Source organism: Takifugu rubripes, chromosome 1, assembly GCF_901000725.2.
Source record: "Takifugu rubripes chromosome 1, fTakRub1.2, whole genome shotgun sequence".
Classification (NCBI taxonomy): domain Eukaryota; kingdom Metazoa; phylum Chordata; class Actinopteri; order Tetraodontiformes; family Tetraodontidae; genus Takifugu; species Takifugu rubripes.
This window is the reverse complement of record NC_042285.1, coordinates 25,943,954-25,970,765: the sequence shown is the minus strand read 5'-3', so window position 1 is coordinate 25,970,765 and position 26,812 is coordinate 25,943,954. Positions and strand designations below refer to the sequence as shown.

Sequence of the window (26,812 nt, the reverse complement as noted above, 5' to 3'; positions counted from 1 at the left end):
TCTGACTGCAGGGAAGGAGAACTTCAACGAGAAGGTGGCGCAGGCGGCGTCCAAAGGCTTCGTGGGCTGCCTGTCCTCGGTCCAGTTCAACCACGTGGCGCCGCTGAAGGCGGCGCTGATGAATCGAGGGAGTTCCCTGGTCACCATCCGGGGGCCCCTGGTCCAGTCAAACTGTGGCTCACTGGCAGAATCCACCTCACACACGCTGCAAGGTAGAACCACACACACACACCCACCCACACACATCTCTTTAAATCTATCCTTGTGAGGACCCAGCCGCCTACCTTAACCATCCCAACCGACCCCTGAACTTTGACCTTGACCCAAACTCAGGACCAGCCAACAGTGTCCTCACTCTAATATCAGAACAAGTACAAGAACACACACATTTACAGCGTTGCTACACAGGAACAACGCGAATATGTTGGAATATTCCCCTGGCTGCTTTAATGCGTTGTCCGTTTGTCCGCTTGTCCATCTTTTTTAATCATCTGCGTCCTTTTTGCCGTTTCCTGGGACGTGTTTATTGTGCGGCGTCCTCGCTCGCCTCCGTCTGAGCCCGCGTCTCGTTTCCGTGCATCTCCCGGGTCGTCTCGTCGCCTTCGGCTTTATTCACTCTTGTTGCAGCTTTCGCTCCAGTCTCAGTCAGCTTAATGGGTCCGCGATGACCGAGGCCCACAAGACGTTTAAGGTCGTCGGCGTGGACCTGGAAATAGCGATACGGAGGCTTTTTCCCATAATGAACAGGCATTTTGTGGATTAATCATAACAAATAAGGCGTGAGTAGTTGAAGCAGCTTTAATTAATTATTCTCTGTTTCACAATCAGGCTCGTTGGTTCCACTTTCACACACACACACACACACACACACACACTCTCCTCTCTCTCTCTCTGCTTCACTTAAGGTGATGGGAGAGTAAGAAAATGACAATTGTGAGCATTTTTAATTGTTAAGCCTCCAAATAGCTGCTAATCCCACTAAATGGCGTTTATGAGGCCCCCGCACCCAGGCAGGCTGGTTGCTACTGTGGTGTTTGAAGTGTGCTGCCCACGCCGTTCCACTGATAATAACGTGCTAAATCATTAATGTGCACGTTTGTTCTTATTCCTCGCTCTCATCTCACGTGCATCTCAGCGTTACATCCTCCCAGCACCGTTCTGGGGGAACTGGGTTGGTACTGGCAGCTAATCATGGCCCACATCAGACACGAACTGTTCCAGTAATCTGGAGGGTTATGGGGGGGGGGGTGTTACTGGGGGTGTAATCAAATCCAGCATTCTGTTTATTTCATTACTTTACAGCATCAAAATCGAAGTAGAAATGTGCGTAAAATCACATCACACCCAAACTAACACCTCCAATCCAACAGTGCTGCTTTAGCCCCCCCCCCACAACACACACTTATCCAGCTCCAGTCAACAATAGCGTGTCCAGCGTGTCCGACAGGAATCTTGAGCAGGATCCCAGACGACCTCCAGTGGCTCCTCTGGACCCCCCCCCCCCCCCCAGTCAGGAAAACCCATCTCAGCCGATCTGTGACCTTATTCTTTCGGTCGCTACCCACATGGCAGGATGGCCCAATCCTGGGTTTTTGGTCCGTTTGGATCCCAACAAACCAGTTTGAGGTGACGGACGGGTCTGGACCTTAAAGATACCAAAGGAAGCATCCCGCCGGGCCCAGCCGGTACCAGGATGTTTCATGGGCTAAAAAAAGGCTGTGGGGATTCTGGTAATTAAGGCGGGGAGCTTAAATATTCATGGATTTAGTGGAGAGTGTTTGTTTTGAATGTGACATTTCCTTCAAGCTCTGTGTCTTGTCTCAGAGCTGAGCAGCTGAAAGTGCTTCCACCTGACGGACGAGGGCGAACAGCCTTCTCCTTTCCAGAACTTCCTTCCTGTCCGCCCTCCTTTTCTTGGAAAAGATATTTCTTATATCTTTTGCAAACACAAACCTCGTGCAGCCACCTTTTACAGCGTTGAGCAGGACCGTGTGCTGTGTGTGTGTGTGTGTGTGTGTGTGTGTGTGTGTGTGTGTGTGTGTGTGACACAGAAATCCCACCAGCAGGTTAAACGCGGGCCATGCTCAGCCTGAGCCGCCTGGGCTGCCACATTTGTTTTGCTTTTGATTTGCTGTTTTGGCACAAGGAGGGCGTCCAGACGTTTTCATCACTTCAGATAAAACGGCATAAAGCGAAGGCAGAGCCGGAATATTAACTTTGGAGTCATGCTGGGAGGGAATGATGTAAACAAGGGAAGACAAGACAGAGCGTGAGGATTCAGGCAGCGTTAGCGTAAAGCACGGGCCAGACTCTCCAGCCCCCTCTAGTGGCGAGAGAGATAAGCTCCTCCTCCCTTCTGTGGGACACCTTCACGTCCATCACGTCTCCAGGACAGAATGCTTCCAGGGAGCTCCGAACCCATCACCGTGGGCGCCAGGACCCTCCCCCAGCGGACCCCACAGTTGCCGTTAGCAGACTTCTGTGTTACAGTTTACCAGCCAGCAGGAACGCTTCCAGTGGTTGGCGGCCAGTCCAGGAACGTTCCGTTGAGTCGGACGGACCGGGACCGGGACCGGGCTCCTTGCATCTATTCCATCTGCCAGCGTTGGACACGTGCTAAACGGGTCGATGCGTGTGATCGTTCCGCCACCTTCATCTGGGCGGGGCTTAGCGCCTTTGAGCTTATTTAAGTGGCGTCAAATCTGTGATCCCGAGATGTCGATGGCATTTCAAAGGGGAGTCAGGGGGGGCAAGCGAAGCTGAAAGTAAAGTAATTTAATTATCACATTAATGTAATCCCGCTTAATTCCTGATCTTAGCGGCGAGGCGTAGCGGATGATATACGTATCGGGGATGAAGCCACAGCCAGCGATTGCGGAGATGGTCGCACGCTGGGCCCCTCCCTTATGGGCGCGTTAACGAATTTGTCCCTTTCTTGTCTCCGTTCCCACAGATCAAACGGCAACGGCAAACAAAGATAAGGAGCAACACGGCAGCAGCAGCCAGAAGGACTTGGCCGTGATAGCAGGTGGGCTCTTCTCTCCGATTGTTGGGAATGACTCACAGCTGTTCGCTCCTTCGCTCCCTTCGCCTCCATTTTCCCCTCATTCGGGCTAATTCCATCTCTCCTCCGGCTCGCGCTCCTCGTTGCCACGTGTCACCGCGACAGACAGGCGCGCTGATGACGCCGGACGATTCGTTTTCACCTGAGCGGAGCCGCTGACGGCACAGCTGACTCAGCATAATCTGCACCCGCAGGAGAGACCAATAATCACACGTGGGGCACTTTTATAAATAGAGTGAATCCATAGGAGTCAGGCAGCAGAGGGGGGAGAAGCACGCCTTCAAGTGTGCACGCTAGCGGGAAGAAGAGATGGGGGGGGGTCATCGGGAACGGGTTCCGAACGTTAGCATGAGACTGTTTGAGGCAGAAAGGGCAGCTGAACTAAAGCGAGCGCCGCCACAACGCCGCTGTTGTGTAAACGTGTCATTATGTAATCAAGGGGGGTGTCGAACGGCCGGGTTTACTTGAAATTGTCAGAAAATTGCTGCGTTTCTCACGTTGAGTTGTTGTTTAGCGACAAGTGCCAGCCTCTTTAGAACAACAGGAACCGCCATCGCGACGTCGCTTATCGTTTCTTAACGAGCTAATAGCTTCATCGGAATCTCCTTTAATTGGCGGTTGGTGTTTATCACACAGCCGGAACGACACTTCAGCCCTGACGTGTTGTCACCAGACACGCCTAGCTTACTTCTGGCACCAGCTGTTCTGTCGTTTTCTTTCATTTGTTACCTTCCGGCCCAAAGTGGACCGACAATGCCCGAGGTCAGGGGTCAGAGATCAAAGGGATTCGGACCGTTTCCTCTGTAACCCTCCTCCCTCCCTGCTGTGTTCCCAGGTGTGGTCACAGCGGTGGTCTTCATCTCCGTGTGCGCCCTGGCTGCGATTAGCCGCCTGCTGTACCAGCAGCGGCGGGCCCAGAGGACCGGCGGCATCAAAGAGGAGAACAGCCAGAGCATGTACACGGACTACAGGACAGAGCTGCACCTCCACAACTCGGTCAGGGACAACATGAAGGAGTACTACATCTGACTCGGCGCGCTGTGTGGACCCTAAGACACAAACTTACCTCTCTTATAATGGACTCGCAGGGGGACACGCAGGACTCTGCTACCACAGACCATCTCAGTGCCCTGAACGCCTCTCAGGAACACTCCAAAAAACCCCGTAGCCTGTAGTCCCATCCCGTAACTCGCTCCAGTACAAGCAAGCTGAAGATTCTTTCCAGCTGTGGGTGTGTTTGATGTTGGTGATCCTCGCAGAGTCCAGCCGCTGCGGTGTCACCGCCGAAGGACGGACGCCCCCCGCCCTCAGACGCCCGACACGGGCCGCGCTCGGCGGGGACCCGCTCAATCGTACTTGCAAGTCAGGAAATGTGGGCCAGGCCTGTAAGATATGCATTCGCTGCTGTCTTTGTTTTCGTTGGTGCTGGTGAATGTCGTAGAGGAAGAAAATGGGACAATACTGCCTATACTGTATGAGTGCCTAATTTGCATACGAGTTTTTATTTCCACATTTAAGGATTTATCCATGTGATTTGCACAGACGCAGTCGCATTTGCATAGAGACGAGCTTATTGTCCTTCAGTTCTGTAACACAGGCTTAAAAAGAAAGAAAAAAAAATGAAAAGAGACATTTGAATCTCATGCACAACATGTATCGGTCGGTCATTAGTGATGTTTTCCAGTGCGCGGTTGGAAGTAGCATGGAAACCAGCGGGCCCCACGCGTCCATCCAGCCCCGGAAGTTCTTGCATTTTGTAAACTAAATCCAAGCGTCGGGCACAAGTGTCTGTGTTCTGTCCATCTCGTCCCTCAGAAGACATCCTGGACCTCTGAGCTGTAGGTGAAATGTTTGCCTGCAGCCCATCAGAGTCTGGATTATTCATTTGGAATTGTGTGATTTGTTCCGTGTGATGTTTCCAACCGCATCCGTGCGTCCATAAACGTGTCGCTGTCTCTCCAGAGTAGCAACCATTAGGAAGCTGCGGCCAGGACCAGTCCGTCCGATCCAAAACGGCAATAACGCGCTCGTCACCGATGCTGAATCAGTTGCCTGGAAAATTAGATTCCCAACTAGTTTTAGGACCAGATAACCACGGAAAATCTCATCGGATAGACGTCGCCAAACCCGCGGCTCGTGACAGATGGCAGATGGAGAGTTCAGCCGGCTCGATGCGTCCACGCGGCAACGCTCCCGTCTGTGCGGCTTTTCCTTTGTTTGTTTGTTTGTTACGGGAGGGGCGGGGCTACAGGCAGCAGGTCGATGAGTACAGGAAGTGAGTTTTGCATTAGCCTGAATTCGGTTTAAATCTGGAGCGAAGCGTCCCGGCTTCTGTAATAAACTTCCGACGTATCGGAACGTTCTTTAAAGCTGCTTCGCTTCTATCTCAGTCGCACGTCGACGTGCAAAAAAAGGCCTTTTTTTTCCCCAGCGTAGGACGGCAAAGACGAGGACGCTGTCTCAGAAGCATCTCGGCGGGATACATCTGGCGCGCGAAGGCTTTTTGTGGGGGTTTTAATAATTTATTGTTTTACAGTGCAACTCAGCGCCGCACCGAGCTTTTTTACGTCTCCTTTAATCAGAAACCTTAGCTAACACTGTTGATCCGGGAGAAATGTGACACAATCGGGAAGAGGGGAACAAAACCCTTCCGGTCGGGGTACTCGTTAAATATAGCCGGGAACGTATTTTCCAAGGTAACCTGAACTGGAATCTCTTCCAGCTTCAGCTCGCCCGGCTCAGCGCCGCAGCCTTAGATTTACTCCCATTTGGCTCCGTTTTACCAGTTTAAGGGGCGAAAGGAAGGAAAAGATTTGTGGGGTTTATTCAGCGAGTCCGACGCCGAAACGCCTCCCGGAAAGAATCGCGAAAAGGGAACGAGACATTGGGAATGGGATGGATTGAAGGTTGGAGGAGGGATGAACCGTCACTGACCTTCGGGGAGCCACACCGCGACCATCCCCGGAGGCGTCGTGGGTCGGAGGGAGAGCAGCGCCGACAGGGTCCCGATCCACCGACCCGCACCTGTGCATGTCCGTGTCCTGTCCCAACATGTGATCCTAGTACCAGTGAATGAAAACATACCTCTCGACGTGTTTTGGTTATACTGCAATGGGTAATATCATGTGATTCCTTCTTAATGATTTGTATAGCTGCAGTTTTATTAAGGATCTATTGTATAGATGTATAATTTAATAATAAAAGTTAATATATTGCTAACGCTCTGCTGTGGCTTCGACCCTGTTTGAGGGTTGTTGTTTTTTTTTCCCAGCCAGTGCGGCCGTCACAGATTCGTAAATAAATAAAGACGCGACATCACAGGTTCCAACACGCGGACCGAGAGGGTTCAAGCTACCGGCCAGTCAGAGAGTCGGGCTCATTAAAGCTCCAAAATGAGCCCAAAACAGTATCCAGGAGCTAACGGCTGCCTTCACGGGCGTTTGAGACGTTCTCCGTCTCCAGGGACGCTTCCTGACCCTCCCCGGGTCTGGTGGAATATGTCACCCGTTGTTTGTGCAGCCCGGGTCCGAACTGTGGCAGAGACACGTGTTTATTGTCAGCTCTGCTAGCGCCTCAGCCTTCAAACCCTCAGGATGTTTGATGAAAACGACCGGCGTGTCATTTAGCAAGGCGGTGACACCCGCCGTCTCCCAACCTTGGCTCCGCTGGAGACGCTTACCTCAGCGCTTTCCTGGACCCCTGCGCTGCTCCAGTGAGCCGGATGATGGTTCTGGTGTTTTAAAGCTGGATTTACGACCGAGCGTCGGCGCCGGGCGGCGTCCCGCGCCGTAGCCGAGGCCGTTAGCGAGCATTTGTGCGCATGACTGGCGAGTCGGTGCCGCCGCGATCGATGGCGGACAATTGTGGAAATTTCTTTCCGCTAACTGTCAGAACTCTGACAGGACTGGCGACACTTGCGCGAAGATTCACGTCCAGAAATCTCGAATTGATCCCCAACTAGCAGGAAATTAAATGAAGGAGCTACGTGATGGAGGAGGGAACCAATTACAGCTCGGTATTGACCCGGGGCCTCGCGCACATCGGGCCGCTGCTCTGTGGAAGGGTTAGCGTTAGCGTTAGCTTTAGCGGTGCTCCATGCATCCTTGCACTGACGTCCAGTATTGATGAACCAAACGAGGAATCCAAAGCGAGCGCGAATGCAACAACGGCGGCGCCGACCTCGGGCTCGTGGCAGCCGAGATGTCTTCTTCTTCCGCACGTGAGAGAGCACGTTAGATTTAACGCTTGTTTAAAGGCTGTTTCTTTGCGCTAATGGGTTTTATAAAGTGAAACGTGGAGGGGAACAGTTATTCTGTGATGGGACATAAAATCAATGATGAGCTCCAGCCGCCTCATAAAAGCACGTTTGTATTCCGTCTCTGTCGCATCGGCGGCGGCCTGCAGCTGTACAACACCTACAAACGTTGTTCCATTACAGCCGTGCACGGAGGGGCCACGGGCGGCACGGGCGCGCACGTGCATCCACAATCAAACTGTAAACGCGCTGAACAGCCCTGTTTTTGTTGTGTTGAACAGACGTCTCGCAGTCCGGCGGATGAATCCTCCCACCCGCGGGCATCAGCGCTGACTTCGGCGGGCGTCGCAAACATAAACAACAATAAACAACAACAAACAACCACAAATGTTCCGAGGGCAGGTGCGCTGTAGGACCCACCTGCTCCCTCTGAATGCGCAGATTGACAACCAGTCTGTTTTATCTCTAAAGCAGCTGCCAACTGTTTTGTAGCCGTGCGCGCCCTTTAAGGTGCGCGCACGGCGGCGGATACGTGCGAGGGCGGCTAAGTGCTCTGCTACACAGGCTTGAATGGGAGCAGCTGTAATTGCCTTCTTCGAACTCCCGGCAGGAATGGGAACGTTGACGTTTTGATGTAAAATATACATTTAATGGGAGGGGGGGGGGGGGGGCAGGTGTCCGTCACGCCGCAGTGGCGCGGCGATACAAAATGAACCCTTTCAAGTTCACCTGTCATTGGAAAAAGCCTGAGCCAGTTGTGTAAAGCTAATGGAAGGGTGGTGGGGGGGGGGGGGGATTAAGCTGACTGACAGCATTCACACCTGACGGGCATTTTTCCCTCTGAGAATTCTGTAAATGAACTCCCCCAAAAGTACCAATTAGCCCGACACAGAACACCCCCCCCCCCCCCACTAAAGCTGCCGCTTGAGGATTACGCCGCATTAACGTCGGGCGACTGGGCGCACCTTGAACAATACGCCCTAAAATTCAATTTCCTGCAGGTACAATGGCGTCAGCGCCGCAGCATTTGCATGTGAATTCCGCTGCGGCCCCCACTGTGATGCCGATTCAGGAGCCAGTGTTCGGCATTCAGCTGGGATGGAATGAGGTTAACCCTTCCCAAAGGGGGAAATTAGGCGGTGTCAGATTTAAACGAAGGCGGAGAATATGTAAATTTATATGTTTTCAGGAATTCTAACGACGTGTTTCCAGAGTCGCCCTGAATTACGTCCCTACGCCCGACAGGCACACGAGGGAGAATTCCCGCTAATGGGAAAGGCATAAAGAGGAGCCTGCGCGCCTGCTAGCTGCTGTTGCTAATGGAAACAAATAACTTTGCTGTGGCGGAGACGTGGCCTTCGGAACGGCCGCTCTGGGAACTCGTGGGGATTTTTAACCCTTCGAGTCATTTCCTTCCGGCTCAGTGCTGGAAAATGCGACACCGGGAGAGGACTGGCGCCGCTCCAAAAGACGGATACGGTCATCACTCTTTATCCAGTCCACGTGCACGCCCACTCACCCCGTCCCTCGTGCGCTGTATTTGCATTGACGCCCGCCGCAGCTTTTATTTTTTAGCGGTTTCAGTTTTCAGGCGCACGTGATAAATATTCATTTCCTGGCGCGTCGGCTGGGAACTGAGGACGTTTTGTGTCCCACCGTCCCGCTTCTTAACCAAGAAAGCGTCGCTCCATGTTAGCGCCAATCTCATCCCGTCCCCGTGAAGAAATCACTGGATTTGTGGCGTTTAGCCGCCCTCTCCCCTGCAGCCCGGCTTCCTTTTAACTCGCTCCCTCTCATCTTTCCTCTTTTGTTCCTCCGTGCTGTCCGTTTTTTTTACCCACGCTGCCGCCTGTCCGTGTGTGTTTCATGGTCCGACTGAACATTTTGTTGTAAAGAGGTAAAAAGGGGGGGGGGGGGGGGGGGGGGTGTTGTGTGATGTGGCTGCTGTGTGTTCTTTTCTCTCTCATTTACCCATTTTAAGACCAGCCAGATACTGCAGGGAAATAAGCTACTTCACTGGGAGCATTAGCATGCATAGCTTAGCAATTATAGGAAACATCAATAATTGGGATTAAATAAAGTGTTAACATCTGGCAGAGTGAAAGGGGGGAATGGGTGGCTGCATCAGCGGTTCAACGCCCCCCCCCCCCAAACATCCTCGACAACATGTTCTCCGTGGAGATGCAGCTGACCCCCGACTACAGCTGCTAAACACCCCCGGATCCGCGTTTTTCCAAGTATCCGTGCGTCCTCCAACAACGATGACAAGACAAATGGGACTCAGAATGTGGGCTTATTTCTGCTGAATCACGTCAGAAGACGCTCCCCCCCCATCCCCCCCCCCCTCAACTCACCTGGCCTGATTACCTTCATGTCCTCCACCTGTACTCACCTGTCTGTCCTCCCAGCGTTCCCTCCTCTTCCTGGTTTTGGTGCTCGGGGCTCGTTTGTGTCTGCGGTTCAGAGTTGTTTGCCTGTTGTCTTATGGACGTCCTCGTCCAGTGTCCCTCAGATACCTTCCTCACGTCCAATAAGGAGCTGCTAATGTCACAGCGCCACGGATGCAGGGGGCCCTGAAGACAGGCCCCGCCAACGTCACGTCACGTCACACCGGATCGATCGTTTATTCCCGTCGTTTATTTTTCGGTTAATATATGGATAATTAATATATATGGAGGCTAAATATAAATCACCCCGTGTCCGTCGCCCACATCTATAATTAAACTGCAATTAACATTCAATATTATCAGTTCATGCTGGTTTTTAGTTCCTGCCCTATTAGTCACACATTCAGACCCCCCCCCCCCCCCCCCCCCCCCCCCCCACACACACACACACACACACACACACACACACAGCAAAAGGTGCACGAGCCTTACGCCAACGTGCGTGTTCATAAACGAACCTATTAACATCACCTGTTTTCCTGGGTGATGACGCAAGGCGGAACCGTATCGCTGACGACGTCGAGTTCCCCTCAGAAGTTCCAGGAACCTTCTGAAGGGGGGGGGGGGTGAACGCGCTAAAATCATTTTGGTGTATTTTAGTGGGAGTGTGTGCAGCCTCCATCTGTGTTTACCGTAGTTACTGTACATAATCATCCACACCAATCATGCTAAATTGGGCAGAAAATACATAGTCGCAGACTCAAGTTCTGATAAGTGAACCTGTCAGTTTAAGGTAATTAAATGATTGAAGGAATGGCTCCGTGCTGTTAGCTGCACCACAGCTGCTGCGCTTTAAATTACCCCAGATGGATTCGCCTGGTTCCTACTCACCAACTGTTGCCCTCCGATGACTATGAATCCCTCCGTCCTTTGTTCCCCGGATGAAACCCGCGAGCGCGCACGTGCGCACGCATGGGCAGGCTGACTTTGCCGCCACCTACACACACCCCCACGCAACAAAGGTGCTGTTTTTAGCATTACGGGAGGCCGCAGACAAAAGTTCCTTTCTGCCGCACTTCTGAGGTAATGAGCAGCTTTTCCCTTTCATGCGCGCGCTCAGCGGCGCCGTGTGACAGCTGCTCGGAAAACTCTGATCATTCCGGATCCGACGTGACGATGGGAAAAAAAAAAAAACAACCAGCCGAGACGAGTCCTGGAGGATACTCGCAGCAGGAAGCGCGTGTCTGTACCTGACGGCTGCGGCTGGAGACGCTTGTTTTTCCCCCGTTTGGGAACTCAACCTTTTCCAGGTAGGTGGTGTTCATTAAAGGGAGCCCGCAGCTTCAGCTCCAGCAGGGTTGAGGGGGGGTGGGGGGGGCGTTCCCTGGCAATAAGGCCCCACCGGACACATGTGGCGGCAGGTACAATTAGAGGCTAATGATTCGGGCTGCTAATGCATCAGGGCCCGATGGAAGCGGTCGGGAATCCACAGTGGAAGGAAGAGTCGTCCGTGCACGGGCGCACGGGCGCTCGGCCCGACGTCCGCTGATGAAAGGTTTTCCGTGCGGGCGGCTGACCCTGATAGAAACGCTCCCACACTCGGACGCCCGCAGGCAGAGCCGTCCAGCTGTCAGCCCGATCGCAGCTCGCCGCCGCTCGCGCCGTTTTTGTCTTCATTTAGGGCCTCCGAGCAGCGGGGCGGGCGCGCTCGCACGCCGGTCGCTGCCGCTACTGTGTTCACAAGCGCACGAGGGGAAAAGTGAGGCGAGTGGGAGCGCACGGCCGGACCGTTAACGTGCTCCTAATATCGTTCACGCTTGAACAATATCACGGCCGAAGGTTAGCACGGACTCTCTGGGGAGCGTTAGCTTGGTCGTCTGAGGCAGCTAGCTTCCACCGCTCTTCTCCTCTGGTCTTGTCATGGAGTCGGACACCTGGAAAAGGCAACAGGACCCCCCCCCCCCCCCCCCCAACAGCACCTGAACCTTTGGATTCTGACTCCATTTGAAGGAACGAGCTTCTGAGCTGGTGAGACGCCAGATAAAGTCCGTGCTCTCGTTTCAGTGTTTTAGTTATTCACAATCTTCGCATCGTGTCCAAGAGGGGAAAAAGGAAAACCTGCGTCCTCTAAAACCCACCTCAGCTAATGCCTTTTTTATTATTTTATTAAGACGTTTCAATTCTTACGGCATTCCTACATTCGTACATACTGCCTGCATTATTCACCAGGAGACTATTTGCAGCCACAGAATTGAGTTTTAAGACCGATGTTTTTGAGTTTCAAATGCATCTTTCACTGGCGTTGCTCACGCAACCGAATCGCTCTGGGTTTAAAGTCTGTACGCAGCACACACACACACACACACACACACACACACACACACAGACCTGGAAATGACACTCACATATCAACTGTATTTCTCTGGACTTCAATACTTTGGTTTTAACCCTGAAGGGGCAATTTAAAAACACATTTTTTATTTATTGCTCTTAGCGCAGGACAACCTTTTATGGACCCCTTCAAAAATTACAAAAAGCAATATAAATATATATATATATATATATATATATATATATATATATATATATATATATATATATATATATATATTTCCCCCATCCTTGGTTTATTCTTGAGTTTACAGTTTCACTCTGAGCACTTCCTCCCTCTCTCTATCGCTCTCTCTCCCTGTCTCTCTATATCTCTCTCCCCCTCTCTCTCTCCTCAATGACTCACCCGTGCTTTAGCCCTACGTGCACGCGCGGGGCCGAGAGGCAGCGCTTTAAATACTCGGGATGATTGATGCACAGCGCTAATATTTGCAGCACAATTATGGGATGTTGGCGACGGGTGCGGGTTTCTAACCTTCTCCCTCATCAGCTCCGTAATCACGGTGATTACAGATGCAAAGCGCGCGCGTCGCGATAATTAACATAATCTCAAAGCAAAATTCTAATGAAGTTACTATGTGGCGCGCCTGCACGTGTGAATGCGCGCGTCACCTCTGTCTGACGCTCACGCGTCTGCTCTTTCTTGGCCACGGGAAAGGAGCGAAGGGGCCGGAATAACAATAGTGATCATTGGGAAGAGCTGCAGGAAGTGACGTCATCGTTGTTGTTTACCTGCTGCGAGCCGCTGTTATGGATGGCAATCAGGAACCCGGAATAAATCCCGCAGAACTCTGCGCTTCATCCCGTCAATCAATTCCCCACAATGGGTCCCGACAAATTCCCCGTGTTTGAGCACAAATTGGGAATCACATCAGGAATCGGAGAAGAATCGGAGACTCATTAATGTCTGTTGGCTGATTCCATGATTCCAGCGCAGGATTCCGGCAGTGGTGCATCACTCCACGCGGTGAACAATTACCAGACGGTTTCGGCGCCGCTGCGCATGTTTCTGCTCGCACATCTGGGCGGCGGAGTCACACGCGGCTCCAGATGTTCGGAACTGCCGCCATCTTGGATATTGCTGCAGGACGTCCGCGCCCTCGGTGGCGTTTCCACCGCGAGGCAGACGGGTAAACGGCGCCGCCGGAGCCGTGAAGCCGGGTCGTTCCCACTTACAGCGCGGCCGGGGTCACTTAGCGTCGTTAGCCAGCTGCTAACGCTGGCGCGGCACTTTTACCCGCGTTTGCACGTGTAAAACTAGCGTGAACGTTGAAAGGTACGACAATAAAGCTGGAACGACCCGACGCCGTTAACGCTAACAGTGCGTGGCGTTCACTGCCCACGGCTTCAGCTCGGCTTTTATTCCAATTTAATTGGAACACTGCCCTAAAATCGTGGCTTCTATTGACAGCAACAACGGCGCATATCAAAGGTAATAACAAGGTAATAACAACATCACAGCATTCCTGCAGGGATGAAGAGGAAACGTTGCTTTAATATATTCGGAAATCTCAAGAAAGCTGCTTTTGAGCCACGCTCGCCGGCGTTCCGAGAGGCTTTAGTTTGTGTTTGGGGTCGGCAACATCAGATTTGATGGTAAAATATCGGATGTATCGACAGATTCCAGTTTCCAATGTGTAATAAAGCCTGATTGGGAGCTGAAAAGAGGGATTTTGTGACCTTTTCATGGCCGCTGTGTGGATTATTGAGGTCAGGATTCATCCTCTCAACCTCACACCAGCTTGGAAATAATAGAAATTTCTTTATTCCTGGTCGGAAATATTGATGAATTTATAATATCGAATATGTTGTGTTCGACTGCACAAGAGGGAAAAACCCAAAACAAGCGGGAGCACAATAGTTTTCCTGCTTCAAAGAAAAGTTGCATTAAAAACATCCATTTGTGGTAAGAGCAGCCTGCTGCTTCAACTCACCGCTGGAAAAAAGAGCGCTTTTGTGCTGCCGGCGTTCCGGATGCTGAAGGATCGCCGGGATTACCAGAATACTCTCTTTCCACTTTTGGCAAAAGCCGGCGCGGCTTTATTGTGTTGCAGCAGGAACGAACGTTTATGGAAGCTTTATTTCTGGATGCAGACAGAAAGTTCATCCCAATCCTCCAAAGTTCATCCCAATTTGCCCCCGGAATGTTCTCCCCCCCCCCTCCCCCTTCATCTCGGATGGACGGTTTTAAAAAATAAATCCCACTTTGTTATGTAGACAGACCATCTTTCCCCCTAATTCACCAGGATGAAACGAGTCCTTAATTCCCAGAGTTGACTCTTGCTCCGGCTCCGAGGGCAGGAGGTCGCCGCCACATCATTCCCGGCCCACAGAGGGACAGGAAGGGCACCGGCACGTCCCCAACACGGAGACAGAAGCTGGAATGACAAAGCAGCTCAGCAGCAGTGTGATGAGACAACGGGACCGTTGTTATTCGGATCAGGAACTCGTTGCCCCGCCAGGATGAGAGTCAATGCTTTAATAAGGAAAAGCAGGAAGGGGATAAGGACGTGCTGCCGGAGCCACGTTTTCCACGGAATCATTTGTCGCACTCGCCAGATAACAAAGGCGGCCTCGCTCCGCGTCGCCGTCCTTTGCTGATCAAGCGGCGGCTGCGAACGCATCCCGCAGGCCTCCCGCACGTGCGGTAATTAGCGGGAGAATTCCGAAACCTGGAATATTGGGCCGTTTGTTTGATGTTCAGGAACAAAAGGGACGGGTCTCCGTTTGAGACGGGACACGTCCACACGGCAGCTCCGTGTTTCTTTTCCGGGGGACGTCAGCTGGTTTCCAGCTGTTTATCAATGGAGGATAAAGCTGGGAAGCTTCTCTTTTTCCCTCCACGTGGGCGGAGTTCAGTGAAGGACGCCGCTGCTGCGCGGCACAGGGGCGGCGGCGTTCCCGCAACGGCGCGGGACTGTCGGGAAAAGCGCCTTTTGAGTGGGGACGAGGCGCCTTTGTGGAAAAGGTCGGAGTGACGTGACAAATGTGCGGGAATGTTCTTTTCACTGCTCGCTGGCTGCCTCTTTTCCGCCCTTGAAGTTGTGAAACAGGAAGTGGGAGCGGCGCAGCGCAGGTTCTGCTCAACACAACAACACACAACAGGAAGAACAAACAACCTTGTTTACCTCTTTTTCAAGTATTCAAGCAGCACTTTGTAATGCATCAGTTATAGAGCACCTTGCTTGTTATTACACCTTCAGATGGCTGAAGATGGGGGGGCACTGAGAGAGACGTGGTGCATTATGGGAAGTCCTCATACGGATAGATGAGGTGGTCATGAGAGGAGAGGAGAGCGTGTTGGGTCATCCATCCATCCATCCATCCATCCATCCATCCATCCATCCATCCATCCATCCATCATCCACCATCATCATCCATCCATCCATCCATCATCCACCCATCATCATCCATCCATCATCCACCCATCATCCATCCATCCATCCATCCACCCATCATCATCCATCAATCATCCATCATCCATCCATCCATCCATCCATTCACCCATCCACCCATCCATCCATTCATCCATCAATCATCCATCATCCATCCATCCATTCATCCATCAATCATCCATCATCCATCTATCCATTCATCCATCAATCATCCATTCACCCATCCATCCATCCACCCATCATCCATCATCCATCCATCCATCATCCATTCATCCATCAATCATCCATTCACCCATCCATCCATCCACCCATCATCCATCATCCATCCATCCATCATCCATCTATCCATCATCCATCCATCCATTCATCCATCAATCACCCATCATCCATCCATCCATCCATCCATTCATCCATCCATCCATCCATCCATTCACCCATCCATCATCCACCCATCATCATCCATCCATCCACCATCATCATCCATCCACCCATCATCCATCCATCCATCCATCCATCAATCATCCATCCATCCATCCATTCATCCATCCATTCACCCATCCATCCATTCATCCATCCATCCATTCACCCATCCATCCATTCATCCATCATCCATCCATCCATCATCCATCCATCCACCCATCATCCATCCCTCCATCCATCATCCATCTATCCATCATCCATCCATCCATCCATCCATTCATCCATCATCAATCATCCATCCATCCATTCACCCATCCATCCATCCATCCATTCACCCATCCATCCATTCACCCACCCATCCATTCATCCATCCATCCATCCATTCATCCATCCATCCATCCATTCACCCATCCATCCATCATCCATTCATCCATCCATCATCCATCCATCATCATCCATCCATCATCCATCCATCATCCATCCATTCATCCATCCATCTATCATCCATCCATCCATCATCCATTCATCCATTCATCATCCATCCATCCACCCATCATCCATCCAGCCATCATCCACCCATCCATCCATCATCCATCCATCCATCCATCATCCATCCATCCATCATCCATCCATCATCCATCCATCCAGCCATCATCCACCCATCCATCCATCCATCCATCATCCACCCATCCATCCATCATCTCTCCATCTCTCCCTCCCTCCATCCAATAACTCCCAGCTCTGCCCCCCCCCGCCCCCACCCCGCTGATACAGACAGCAACACTGCCATCTGCTGCCTCCCCAGCAAAAGCCTGACGGCTGCCGTCGCCAGAAAAGCACATTAAGGCAGGAAAAAGATAAAAAGAGCTATTTTTATTGAGCTTTTGCAAGCGTTTCATGGTGTTACATCCCCGGCCCCCTCCAGGCACATGAAATAATAAAGATAGAATTTAGAAAATAAAGAAATAAATGATTGGGAAGTACTGAGGAAAAAAATCTCAGCGTAACACAAGTGTTGGAGGCACTTTTGTTTTTTGGGTTTTTTCGATGCTGAGAGAAACCAAAACCAGATCAATATGATCCAGTTTCCTGGTGTAGGAATGAGCAAAAGATGGATGGAAAACCGGATACAGCTGCTTCGTTAAAGCACAATTAAAGGCTGTAATGTATCCAGTGCAAGATCACAGCTCAAGTTGTCAACGCTGTCGTCTGCAAACACGGTGAAAAAGTGATATAAACGGCTGCCGCTTTGTGAGAAATTCATCATCGGAATCCCAAATTTATCATCTGAGCTGCAGTTGTGAGCAACAGGGGGGTGGGGGGTGGGGGGGGGGGGGTAAAGAACGCCACGGATCCACGTCGGGGAAACATAGAGGGCGTCGGGAAGCGTGATCACAGGGGAAGCTACAGCAAATCTGTTATTTAGAAGGTGGAACTCTTTAAAAAAGGAAAGCGTGAAGTGGCGTGAAGAAAGCACCTGAATGGCGAGCGAGCTGCCGCTTCGCCGCCTCATCCGTCAGAGGCCGACCTTCACGCCCGCTGCAGAGTGACGCCACGGACGTCTACGTGCAGGAAATGGAAGGCTTCTGACAGGCCTCCTGACGTCCTGCCGTGTTTCTTCTGTCACTCTTTCAAGGCAAAGCAGACACAAAATATATATAAATAGAAACCGGAAGAGTGGCGGGAAAAAAGGGGGGGTTGGTAGTTGAAGGGAGACGCAGGAAGTGACCGGCTTCTATCGCCGTGTGGTGAATAATCACCACAGACGGTGCAGCTAAAACGTGGAATCCTGCTTTTTGTACAATTATCATTATTCTGCTTGATTACATTAGCAGTGCTGGGGGGGAGGGGGGGCGCTAAAGGTTAGCAGTAATGATTATTTGTCTTCCATATTTAGCCACAGATGACATTAAGTGTGGGAAAAAGGTCCTTTCTTACCAATTAACGCGCGACACCTTCCAGCTCTGCAGTTAAACCCGGAGGAGGATGAACGCTCTTTAGATTGCCCCCACCCCCCCCCCCCCCCCCCCACCCCACCCAACCCCACCCCCCCACTGACCTAACTTAGACGTCCAATAACTTCCCCCGACTGATAAAACATCACAGATGTGGCACCAACCAAGGAGAGAAGGAGAGGAGAGGAAGGAGAATCTGCCCTTTGGACGCCGATCTGAGGCTGGTTCTGAACCTGCAGACGGGTCGGCCTGTAATGGCTCCGGGTGGAGGACAGATTATGACAAACATCTGCTGCTTTTTTTCCCAGGCGACCTCTTGGGGAAGCGTCTTTATCAGCCCAGAGCCAGCAGCCCTCGTGGCAACTCTCGCTTCCTCCTTCTGTTGGCTTTAACCCGGGACGCCGATAAGGGCTGGGGTGTAAAATGGCTGATTAGCATTGCAAACCGGTGGAAAATACCTTGTTTTCACCCAAGAAAAGCCAAAGAACCGAAGAGGGACGGGAAAACGGGCGACGCCCACGAGACCAAAAGATGGTTTTAATGAGACTTCACATCCAGGTGCAGTAAAGGGCAATAAGCCTGGTTGATGAGTGTAATTTTCCCTTCACGACGCTGCTTTTTTCCCTGTTCCCCGCTCACCGGCTCCCAGGATGGTGCAGCGGCTGCAGCTCAGTGCGGCTGAGAAACCAATCCCAGCCCCTGTAATCTCCTCTCAGCCTCATCTGACTCACTGCTTCCCAAGGCATTCACTGTACACGGAACAAAATTTGCTTTTCTGCTGGAACAAGTTCAATATCGGGCTGCTGCTTGGCATTGAATTAGTTTTAATCCTCGACGCTTGTGACTTTTAGATGTAAGTTTAAAGTCAACTTTTCCTTAAGTGCTCTGCACGGATGTCAATTTAGCTAATCCTTAAAACATGGAAAAGCTCCTGTATCTAATATCCCAAACTTCAGTCTCTCCGTACAAACGGGAGCCACATATTAATGCCGGGATTATCTAATCTCCAAAATTACAGTCTTCATGTATTTAAATGCATTTGCCCCCCGTGGGTCTCAGATAAGCTTCAACAATATCTTCAATTGCTGAATATTTCTAAATCATTTAGGACATTTAAGGGCTTCCTGCGGAGGCCGTGTGCGATGCCAATAAATCATCAATCATCAGATCTTAGACGCCCTGATTTGGCCTGCAACGCAACTACTTCCTGTTTTGACAGCGTTCCCGCTGAGACACAAAGCCCCTCAGTGAGACCCGTCTTACGTCCATCCCAGACCGGGCGCTCCCTTTCTTGAGAGTTCATGTTCTCCATCCTCCATTAGCTCGATGTGGCCGCTCGAGGCTGCCGCGCTATCAATGATTCACACTCCTTTTGTCTGAGGTGCCCTGATGCTCTGGCACACGGAGAGCCACCATCAGCTTTCTGGCAGGCATCCTCCCGACCCCCCCCACCCCTCACCCCCCCTCCCTCACCCCCCCTCCAACCAGCCCTGGCTGCAGTTCTTAATTGTTCCACTTTAGGTGGCCTGCATGTAAAGTAGCTTAGCGTAGCTCCAGTTATTTAAAGTCCCACTCCAAAGTGCACGCCTGCCACGCGGCTCATTCCAGCGGGGACATCTGGGGATTTCAGCGGCGCTGACCAGGACGCCGTGGCGGTCATCAGGATATGAGGATTAACATGGCCCAGAATAGAAACAAGTCCAGCTCTATTTCCCCGCGACTGGTAGCGGTTCTGTAAAAATCCCGCCACCTGCGTTTCAGCACGTTCTGGCCTAGAACAGCCTAATTAAGCCGTTCCTGCTGCTGGAAGATAATTTATTTACAGCCTGGTTGGAGGAATTTAAATATCTTATTTGAACTTGGCACCGTTTTCATATTTGTATCATTCTCCACTGAGGTTACCAGCAATAATACCAAATGCTAACATCAAATACTTATGCTATACTCTGTTAGCATGTCTTCACCTGCTCTCCTGTCTAAATGTAGGATGTCGGATATCTCTCACAGCTTCACTGTCCCGGACATTCGCTGGAGACGCCACGGAGAGACGGCGTCCGGAGGCGACGGGCTTTTCCCTCCATCGTCTCAGCCCGGAGGGACTCGCGACATTACGTCGCACTCCCAGTCAGGAGGCTCTCGGCTGAGGTCATAGGTCACCAGATCTTTAGTCCAAATCCTTTTCCCAATTATATGGTGTATAATTGGCAGCGGGACACTTTAATTAGTTTTTTTTCTCTCAAAACTTCCCAGATTCACATTTTCAGAGGTCTTATTATAAACAGCAGATGTCTGCTGAGAGAAAAGAGCCATTTGTTGTAATTAAAGGCGGAAAAATGGGTAAGAAGAGGTGTCAGTGGCGGGGGATTTATTTCCTCCATTTATCCTGGAGGTGAGGCGTCCGGGGGGGGCCGCTTGTTTCACAGATGACGTCTTTATTGCTGCTGGGTTGGGTGTGATCGCTGTATCACTCCGAGGTTTATTAAACAGCGTCCGAAGAACCCTCCATCCATCCCGACGCCTCATCCCGCCTCAACAGCCCTTAATTGAGCTCGGCGGCGTGATCATTTGAAATCCCATCAGCTGTTGCTGTCGCAGCTGCTGCGCACGCACGCGGATATTAAAGACCAGACGTACGGCGCCTTTAAGAGGCCGCGGTCAGCATCTTCAAGACGAGGGACGCATCTAATGAAAGGCTCAACGGCGCGACCCCCCCCCCCCCCCCCCCCCCCCCATCTGCTTGAGCGTCCACGGGCGGCCTAATCACCCATCCTGGACTCATCCTGGAAACTCCCACAGTGTCTGTATTCCTACACAGGCCAAGATTCAGACAGCAGCTGTAGGCAAAAACCACTTTGAACACTGTCACTCACACTCTCTCTCTCACACACACACACACACACACACATATACACACATATAGATGTTTTCTGTAGTTAAGGTCCCGGTTTCACGGGGCTCGTGGTCACATGCTTCCGTGCTGCGGGGGATGGGGGGTCCCCACTTTTGACCACTCGGCCTCAGAGATCTGGGAGCCTCTTCAAGAATCAGTCGCTGCTCTGCAGACTGTGAAATCATTTCAGCCCAGAATCGATCGAGGGCAACTCGGGATCTGACTTCCAGTCACGGGATCTGACTGCCTAAACGTCGACCCAGCAGCACAACCGAGTCACACCTCAGTTCTGAATAAAAATCATAGATTTGCACTGTACTTTTTAAAATCCGGTTCCCCTGCTGTTGAGCCAAAAAAACCAGCCTCTCCTCAGAGATGGCTGTGTAGGCCACCCACGTGCACGTGCTGGCAGCTACATCCGGGCCAGTCTGGGATCAGGTGCTGCTGCTCTGGAGCGTGTCAGCAGCTCCTGCATGAAGACTGCACTGATGCATCCGACCCAGACCCGGGTCCAAGCACCTCCAGGACCGCGTGTGTCCAGGAGCTGACTGACAAATAAATCCAGGTCAGGGAGGAGATCCCCGAGGGGGGGCCTCCTCAACAGGAGCCCAGATGTGGAAGCCAAACTTGCTACTGAGCCACCGCTGAGTTATCGTCTCCACGGACAGATCGGTGTACCCCTCACTGTCGACCGGTACAACGTCCCTGTTGGCAGGACACTATTGACAGCAACACCGTCACTATTGACACTATTGACAGCAACACCGTCACTATTGACACTATTGACAGGAACACCGTCACTATTGACACTATTGACAGGAACACCGTCACTATTGACACTATTGACAGGAACACCGTCACTATTGACACTATTGACAGTAACACCGTCACTATTAACAGCGACACCGTCACTATTGACACTATTGACAGGAACACCGTCACTATTGACACTATTGACAGTAACACCGTCACTATTAACACTATTGACAGCGACACCGTCACTATTGACACTATTGACAGGAACACCGTCACTATTGACACTATTGACAGTAACACCGTCACTATTAACACTGTTGACAGTAACACCGTCACTATTAACACTATTGACAGCAACACCGTCACTATTGACAGTAACACCGTCACTGTTGACACTATTGACACTAACACCGTCACTATTAACACTATTGACAGTAACACCGTCACCGTTGACAGTGTTGACAGGAACACCATCACTATTGACAGTAACACCGTCACTGTTGACAGTGTTGACAGTAACACCGTCACTGTTGACAGTGTTGACAGGAACACCGTCACTATTGACAGTACCACCGTCACTGTTGACAGTGTTGACAGGAACACCGTCACTGTTGACAAGAACACCGTCACTGTTGACACTATTGACAGTAACACCACCACTATTGACACTATTGACAGGAACACCGTCACCGTTGACAGTACCACCGTCACTGTTGACAGTGTTGACAGGAACACCGTCACTGTTGACACTATTAACACTATTGACAGTAACACCACCACTATTGACACTATTGACAGCAACACCGTCACTGTTGACACTGTTGACAGGAACACCGTCACTGTTGACACTGTTGACAGTAACACCGCCAGTGGAGCTGTGACCTGTTACTAGAGAGTTGTGCTGCTCCAGCCTTCTGTGTTTCTCTTCTGTTGCTCAGCGTTGCTTTCATGGGCTGTTCAGACAGATCCCTCAAATAAATAAATAAAAACCCGTCTGTGCTTCAAAGCTGGAGCGTCTGTCTGTCTGTCAGGTGACAGATGGAAAACACATTTAATTCCAGTTTGGCCTAAAGGTTGTTCTATTGACCCGCTGTGTTTATGCTCCCTGTGTGTGGCGCTGGACCCCAGGAAGCTGGTGTGAAGAGAACAGAGGGAAGCTGTCTGCTAGCTTCAAAAGGTTTTCTTTTTAATACATACATATTATTTAGGATGTACACAGATGACAGCTGGATCGATAAAGGAGCAGAGCTCCGGCGTTCGCTCAGGGGAGACTTGTTCACTTCAGCCAGATGTATTTGTCTCCTACATCAGCGTTGTAGCCGGGGGCATATTTCTTCCCGGGGAGCTGAAATGACAAGTAGTAAATAAATATAAAGAGCTGCTCAAATGTACGGAGGAAATTAAGGGCAGAGTTACAGTTCCAGGCGTGTCGAAGAAATAAAAGAGTAAATTAGCTGTTTGTTATTAAAATGCTGAAAATCTAATTAAGACAAATGTGTCGCGGGCAGAACTAAACCGACGCTCGAGAAGCAAAAGGCACCAACGTCTCCCGAGCCGAGTGTTTCATTTCATAACAGCTGTTAAATTAAATCAGTGTTTACTTATTGAAAGTCTTTTTTTGTTAAGGTTGTCTGGCCATGAAACCCCGGCGTCGTGAGCCAGGCAGCAACAGATCTAGATTACATGGTGCGGAGGAGGATTATGTCGCCATGTGCCACAGGGCTCTAAATGTCAGGTTGCAGCCTCCTTCTCCTGCAGCAGAGGGAGACAAAAAGTCTCCAGTCAATAAACACTAAAGGTCAGGAGCAAATGTTCCTCGGGAAGACTGATGAGACCAAAAGCTTCGCAGAATATTCCACATCTGGCATTTGCCATCGCGTCGCCACCGCGCGTTCAATATTTCAGGGCCAACAAATTAGTTCCACGGCGCTGACGGTGCGGTGCAGGTGCCACGTGGCGGAGCGAGGAGGAACAAAGTGATTCAACATTATTACACCTGGGCCGGCCGTCACAGAGGAGGCGTCGCCGGCGCGTCTGCGTTTCATTAAAGTGATTATTTGATGATAACCAAGGATAAAGTCGCAGCTTCTCATTAGTGGCGCCCCCAGCTGATGAGGCAGGATTATCGCCATGACCTCCCTTCAACACTCGCTGCCTTCAGAAGCTAAAAAGAAACGCCGGCGCAGCGGTTCAACTGGACACAATCTTAAAAAATAATCAGCTTAAAGATGCTGCAGCGACATGAGCGGCGTTCCGCTGGAACAGTGCAACACTAACACACACCGCCGCGGGACAACGTCCAGCCCAACTCAATGTTTAACGCTGCTGCATCAAATTTAACGGTGAAGGGTTCAGCAATGAGCTGTTGTCATGGTAGAAGTCCCCTCGTAAAAAAGGACATTATGAACGTCCATGTTCAGCATCTTTCTGATAACATTTCCATTAGCCAGCAGCCGTTGTAAAGTCTTTCTTTAGGACACGTCTTGAATCCAGTAGGACGCTCGTGACTGATTTTATGATTTCTGTAAAAGCTTTAGGGGACATAAAACTGGAGTGAACTGGCGCCCGCATGCTGAACCCCCCCTTTGAATACTAATGTCATTTCTTTCCGCACGATCTTCCATTTCTGGAGCAGAAGAGGTCAAATCTGACCCGAGCCGGCAACGATAATGAGCCTTAAAAGGGGAGGGGGGGGCCCAGCACAAGTGGTTAGCATAATCAGGGGTTCGCTGAATCAGTTTTTTTCCTCTACGATCCCATCATCGGGATGTAAACAAAGAGGAGCTTGGAAACTTTTTAAAAAAACCTTCAAATTTGAGGCGTTTAAATGTAAAGACTCTTGAAGTATCACTGAAACATCCACACAAACATCTAAATCAGCGTGGCTCCGCTAACTGTAACACAGCTAAATCATTCAGAGTGTTAACAATCTGCTGCTCAGCTGCGCACAACACAGATCAGACGCGGCGCCTCGGCAGCCTGCGGCGTCGCGCTTTATTATAATTAGCAGTCTGTTATTACCAGAGGTGTCTACATACCGATCTATAGGCGTAGTACTTCTCATCGTATTCGTGGGCCCCGATGGTGATCTCTGGCAGGAAATTTGGTATGTGGGTCAAGTTCGCCACCTTCTGTTTGTCCTGCACACTGTAAAAAGAAAGAAAAATGTCCAAGATGCTACTTCAGGCAGCTGACCTGGGAGGTGATCCACAAAATCTCACAGCATCCTCATGTGGTGATAAGAGGTATCGTCCTGGTTGACCCACGGCCCTTTCTCGAACTTCAGATTCTCGACGTCTTCCACCACCTGCGAACAGCACAGGACAGGTGAGCCCAGCGTCCACAGACGCGAGCTCCGAGGCTTTTAAAGATGGCGGACCTTCTCAACATCAAGGGCTTCGGCTTCGTTGTACACGAGGACCTCGGAATCAGCCCTAAAATAAGACAACAGACTTCCGCTAGTAAATGTTCAAAAGTTTGGAAAACGGGTGAAAAAGGAAGCCGTTCCTATCGAACTTAATCTACTGACTCAATTTGAGGGAGGAAAGTCTTCTTGTAGCCGTCTTCAATGTTCTTCAGGTAACTCAGCGGCACGTTCTGCAGATAAGACTAAAAATAGTTCCATTGTCAGATTATTAACAAGCTTCTTCTGGCAACATCCCATCAGCAGATCACAAATGTGGTTGATCAGAAGTGTGGCGTCGCTACCTTTCCGCTCTGTTTCAGCCGCTTCTGCACCTCCTCTGCTGGCACGTCGATATAGATGTTGAGGTGTGGGAGCAGGAACTCACAGATGCTTATGTGTCTGATCTCATTATAGTGCTCCACACCTAAAGTGCAGGGCGAACTCATTGGTGGCGCACAAATTCAGACTCAAGAACACTTAACTCCTAAAATCGGAACAAACAACTCACACTCCTTCCTGATGTAGCCCTCTTTAAACATGGCGTCTATGAAGACAGTATCGCTAAACGGCGAGCGCTCCAGGACGACTCCCTGGCCTTAAACACAGACAATATACAGTTAATGCTGTCCTGTCACTTTTGTGTGCCCATCTCCATCTGTGATCACTATGTGATCACCTGTGAGAGTGAGAGGTACCTGTGGTGAGCAGGTGTTCGACGGCGTCAGAATACTGGAGCAGCCTCATGGCGTACATCCACAGCTGCAGTCTGTAGCTGTTGCCGTCAGCAGCTTTAGGGTCCGTGTAGAACTTCTCCAGGCTGCACAGCCCGTTAAAATCAACAGGAAGTGGCTCCTTTTCGCCCGTCATTTTGTCCATGTAGAACGTGTCGGGCTCAGGCATGTAGAGCATCCCTGTGCACAAACGGTTAGACTTTCACTCCAAAAGCTACAGAAACGCCCGCTCAGTTCATTTTCACACAGTATTTATAGCACAACAGATTTACATTGTATCCGTACATCAGATTAATGGGCCACATCTGCAATATTTGCAAAAGCAGCTTGGGAACGTACCAAGATTCTCAGCCAGCTTCAGGGCCAGGGCACCTTTCCCTGAGGCCAAGTTGCCATCCACAGCAATGATTTTGCTAGTCTTGCTTAACCGAGGCAGTGTCCTCTCCCCCAGGGCGTAGGTCAACCAGCCATACCTCAAGGTTCTCCCTGGGCTCGTGTGAACTCCTGCCTGAATCAATTAAGAATCAAACAGAACTAAACTGAGTGCAGTCTCTAAGCGCTGCTGTCAAGAAAGCTGAAACCCATTAACCATCTCAGGGTTTCTCCAGATTTCCCAGCTTTCTTACAAGAATGTAAAAATAACAGACCTGTAAGAACCACTTGCAAACAAACGGCCAATTTTGCAACAAATGACAAAAAGGAGTGTCAAAACCAACAGGAATTATCCAAAACAACTATGGCCCGGTGTAATGCTAACAGCTAGAGAGGCTAACGTTAGCATGTCCTTGTAAAATGAACGCGTCTGACAGGCTAAGCAAACATCCATACCCCCGTGTTTTCCGTCCTTACCTTCTGTATAACGTTAAATGATTTAAAGGCAGTTGTTCCCGATGGGATGACCAACCGGATCACCCTCAGGGCCATGATTTAACTTCCTTAGAAAACCCCTCTGACCTGACCCGAATAAGTGACACAAACGGGCGACTGAATTATACGTCATAGAGGGGAGGGTTGGGTTCTTTCTCTATGCTGTCGCACACATTATACGTTTTCCTGCGTTCAAGCGTTGTATGAATGAACTCCTAAACAGAAATGGTATTTGAAAATATTTAATATGACGTAAAAATTATAGAAATGTTTGAATTTATATCAGCGAAGAAAG

At 50.6% G+C, this 26,812-nt stretch overlaps 2 protein-coding genes across 2 annotated transcripts in view; one reads left to right on the top strand and one right to left on the bottom strand.

Annotated features, from left to right (window-relative positions):
* LOC101064453 (contactin associated protein family member 5) overlaps positions 1-6,282 on the top strand; it is a 53,916-nt gene extending 47,634 nt beyond the window's left edge. Inside the window, exons 21-23 of the mRNA XM_029843752.1 lie at positions 12-212; positions 2,954-3,028; positions 3,900-6,282. Of these exons, the coding sequence (XP_029699612.1) occupies positions 12-212; positions 2,954-3,028; positions 3,900-4,093 (470 nt within the window). The 3' untranslated portion in view covers positions 4,094-6,282. The remainder of the gene's footprint in view (positions 1-11; positions 213-2,953; positions 3,029-3,899) is intronic.
* A 16,396-nt stretch (positions 6,283-22,678) lies between these two features.
* Positions 22,679-26,660, bottom strand: ndufa10 (NADH:ubiquinone oxidoreductase subunit A10). The gene is made up of 10 exons (XM_011612483.2): positions 26,500-26,660; positions 25,990-26,158; positions 25,615-25,830; positions 25,428-25,514; positions 25,222-25,343; positions 25,043-25,122; positions 24,893-24,947; positions 24,735-24,820; positions 24,552-24,660; positions 22,679-22,858 (listed from the first exon to the last, which is right to left on the bottom strand). The coding sequence occupies exons 1-10, from the start codon at positions 26,572-26,574 to the stop codon at positions 22,790-22,792; spliced, it is 1,068 nt and encodes a 355-aa protein (XP_011610785.1). The 5' UTR covers positions 26,575-26,660; the 3' UTR covers positions 22,679-22,789.
* Positions 26,661-26,812: the final 152 nt, after the last annotated feature.

Coding starts and splice junctions, on each gene's coding strand:
- ndufa10 (XM_011612483.2), bottom strand. CDS start 26,574: ATGGCCCTGAGGGTGATCCGGTTGGTCATCCCATCGGGAACAACTGCC. Junction 25,515..25,614: donor CGAACACCTGCTCACCACAG/GTACCTCTCACT, acceptor TCTGTGTTTAAG/GCCAGGGAGTCGTCCTGGAG. Junction 24,948..25,042: donor ACTTTCCTCCCTCAAATTGA/GTCAGTAGATTA, acceptor GTCTTATTTTAG/GGCTGATTCCGAGGTCCTCG.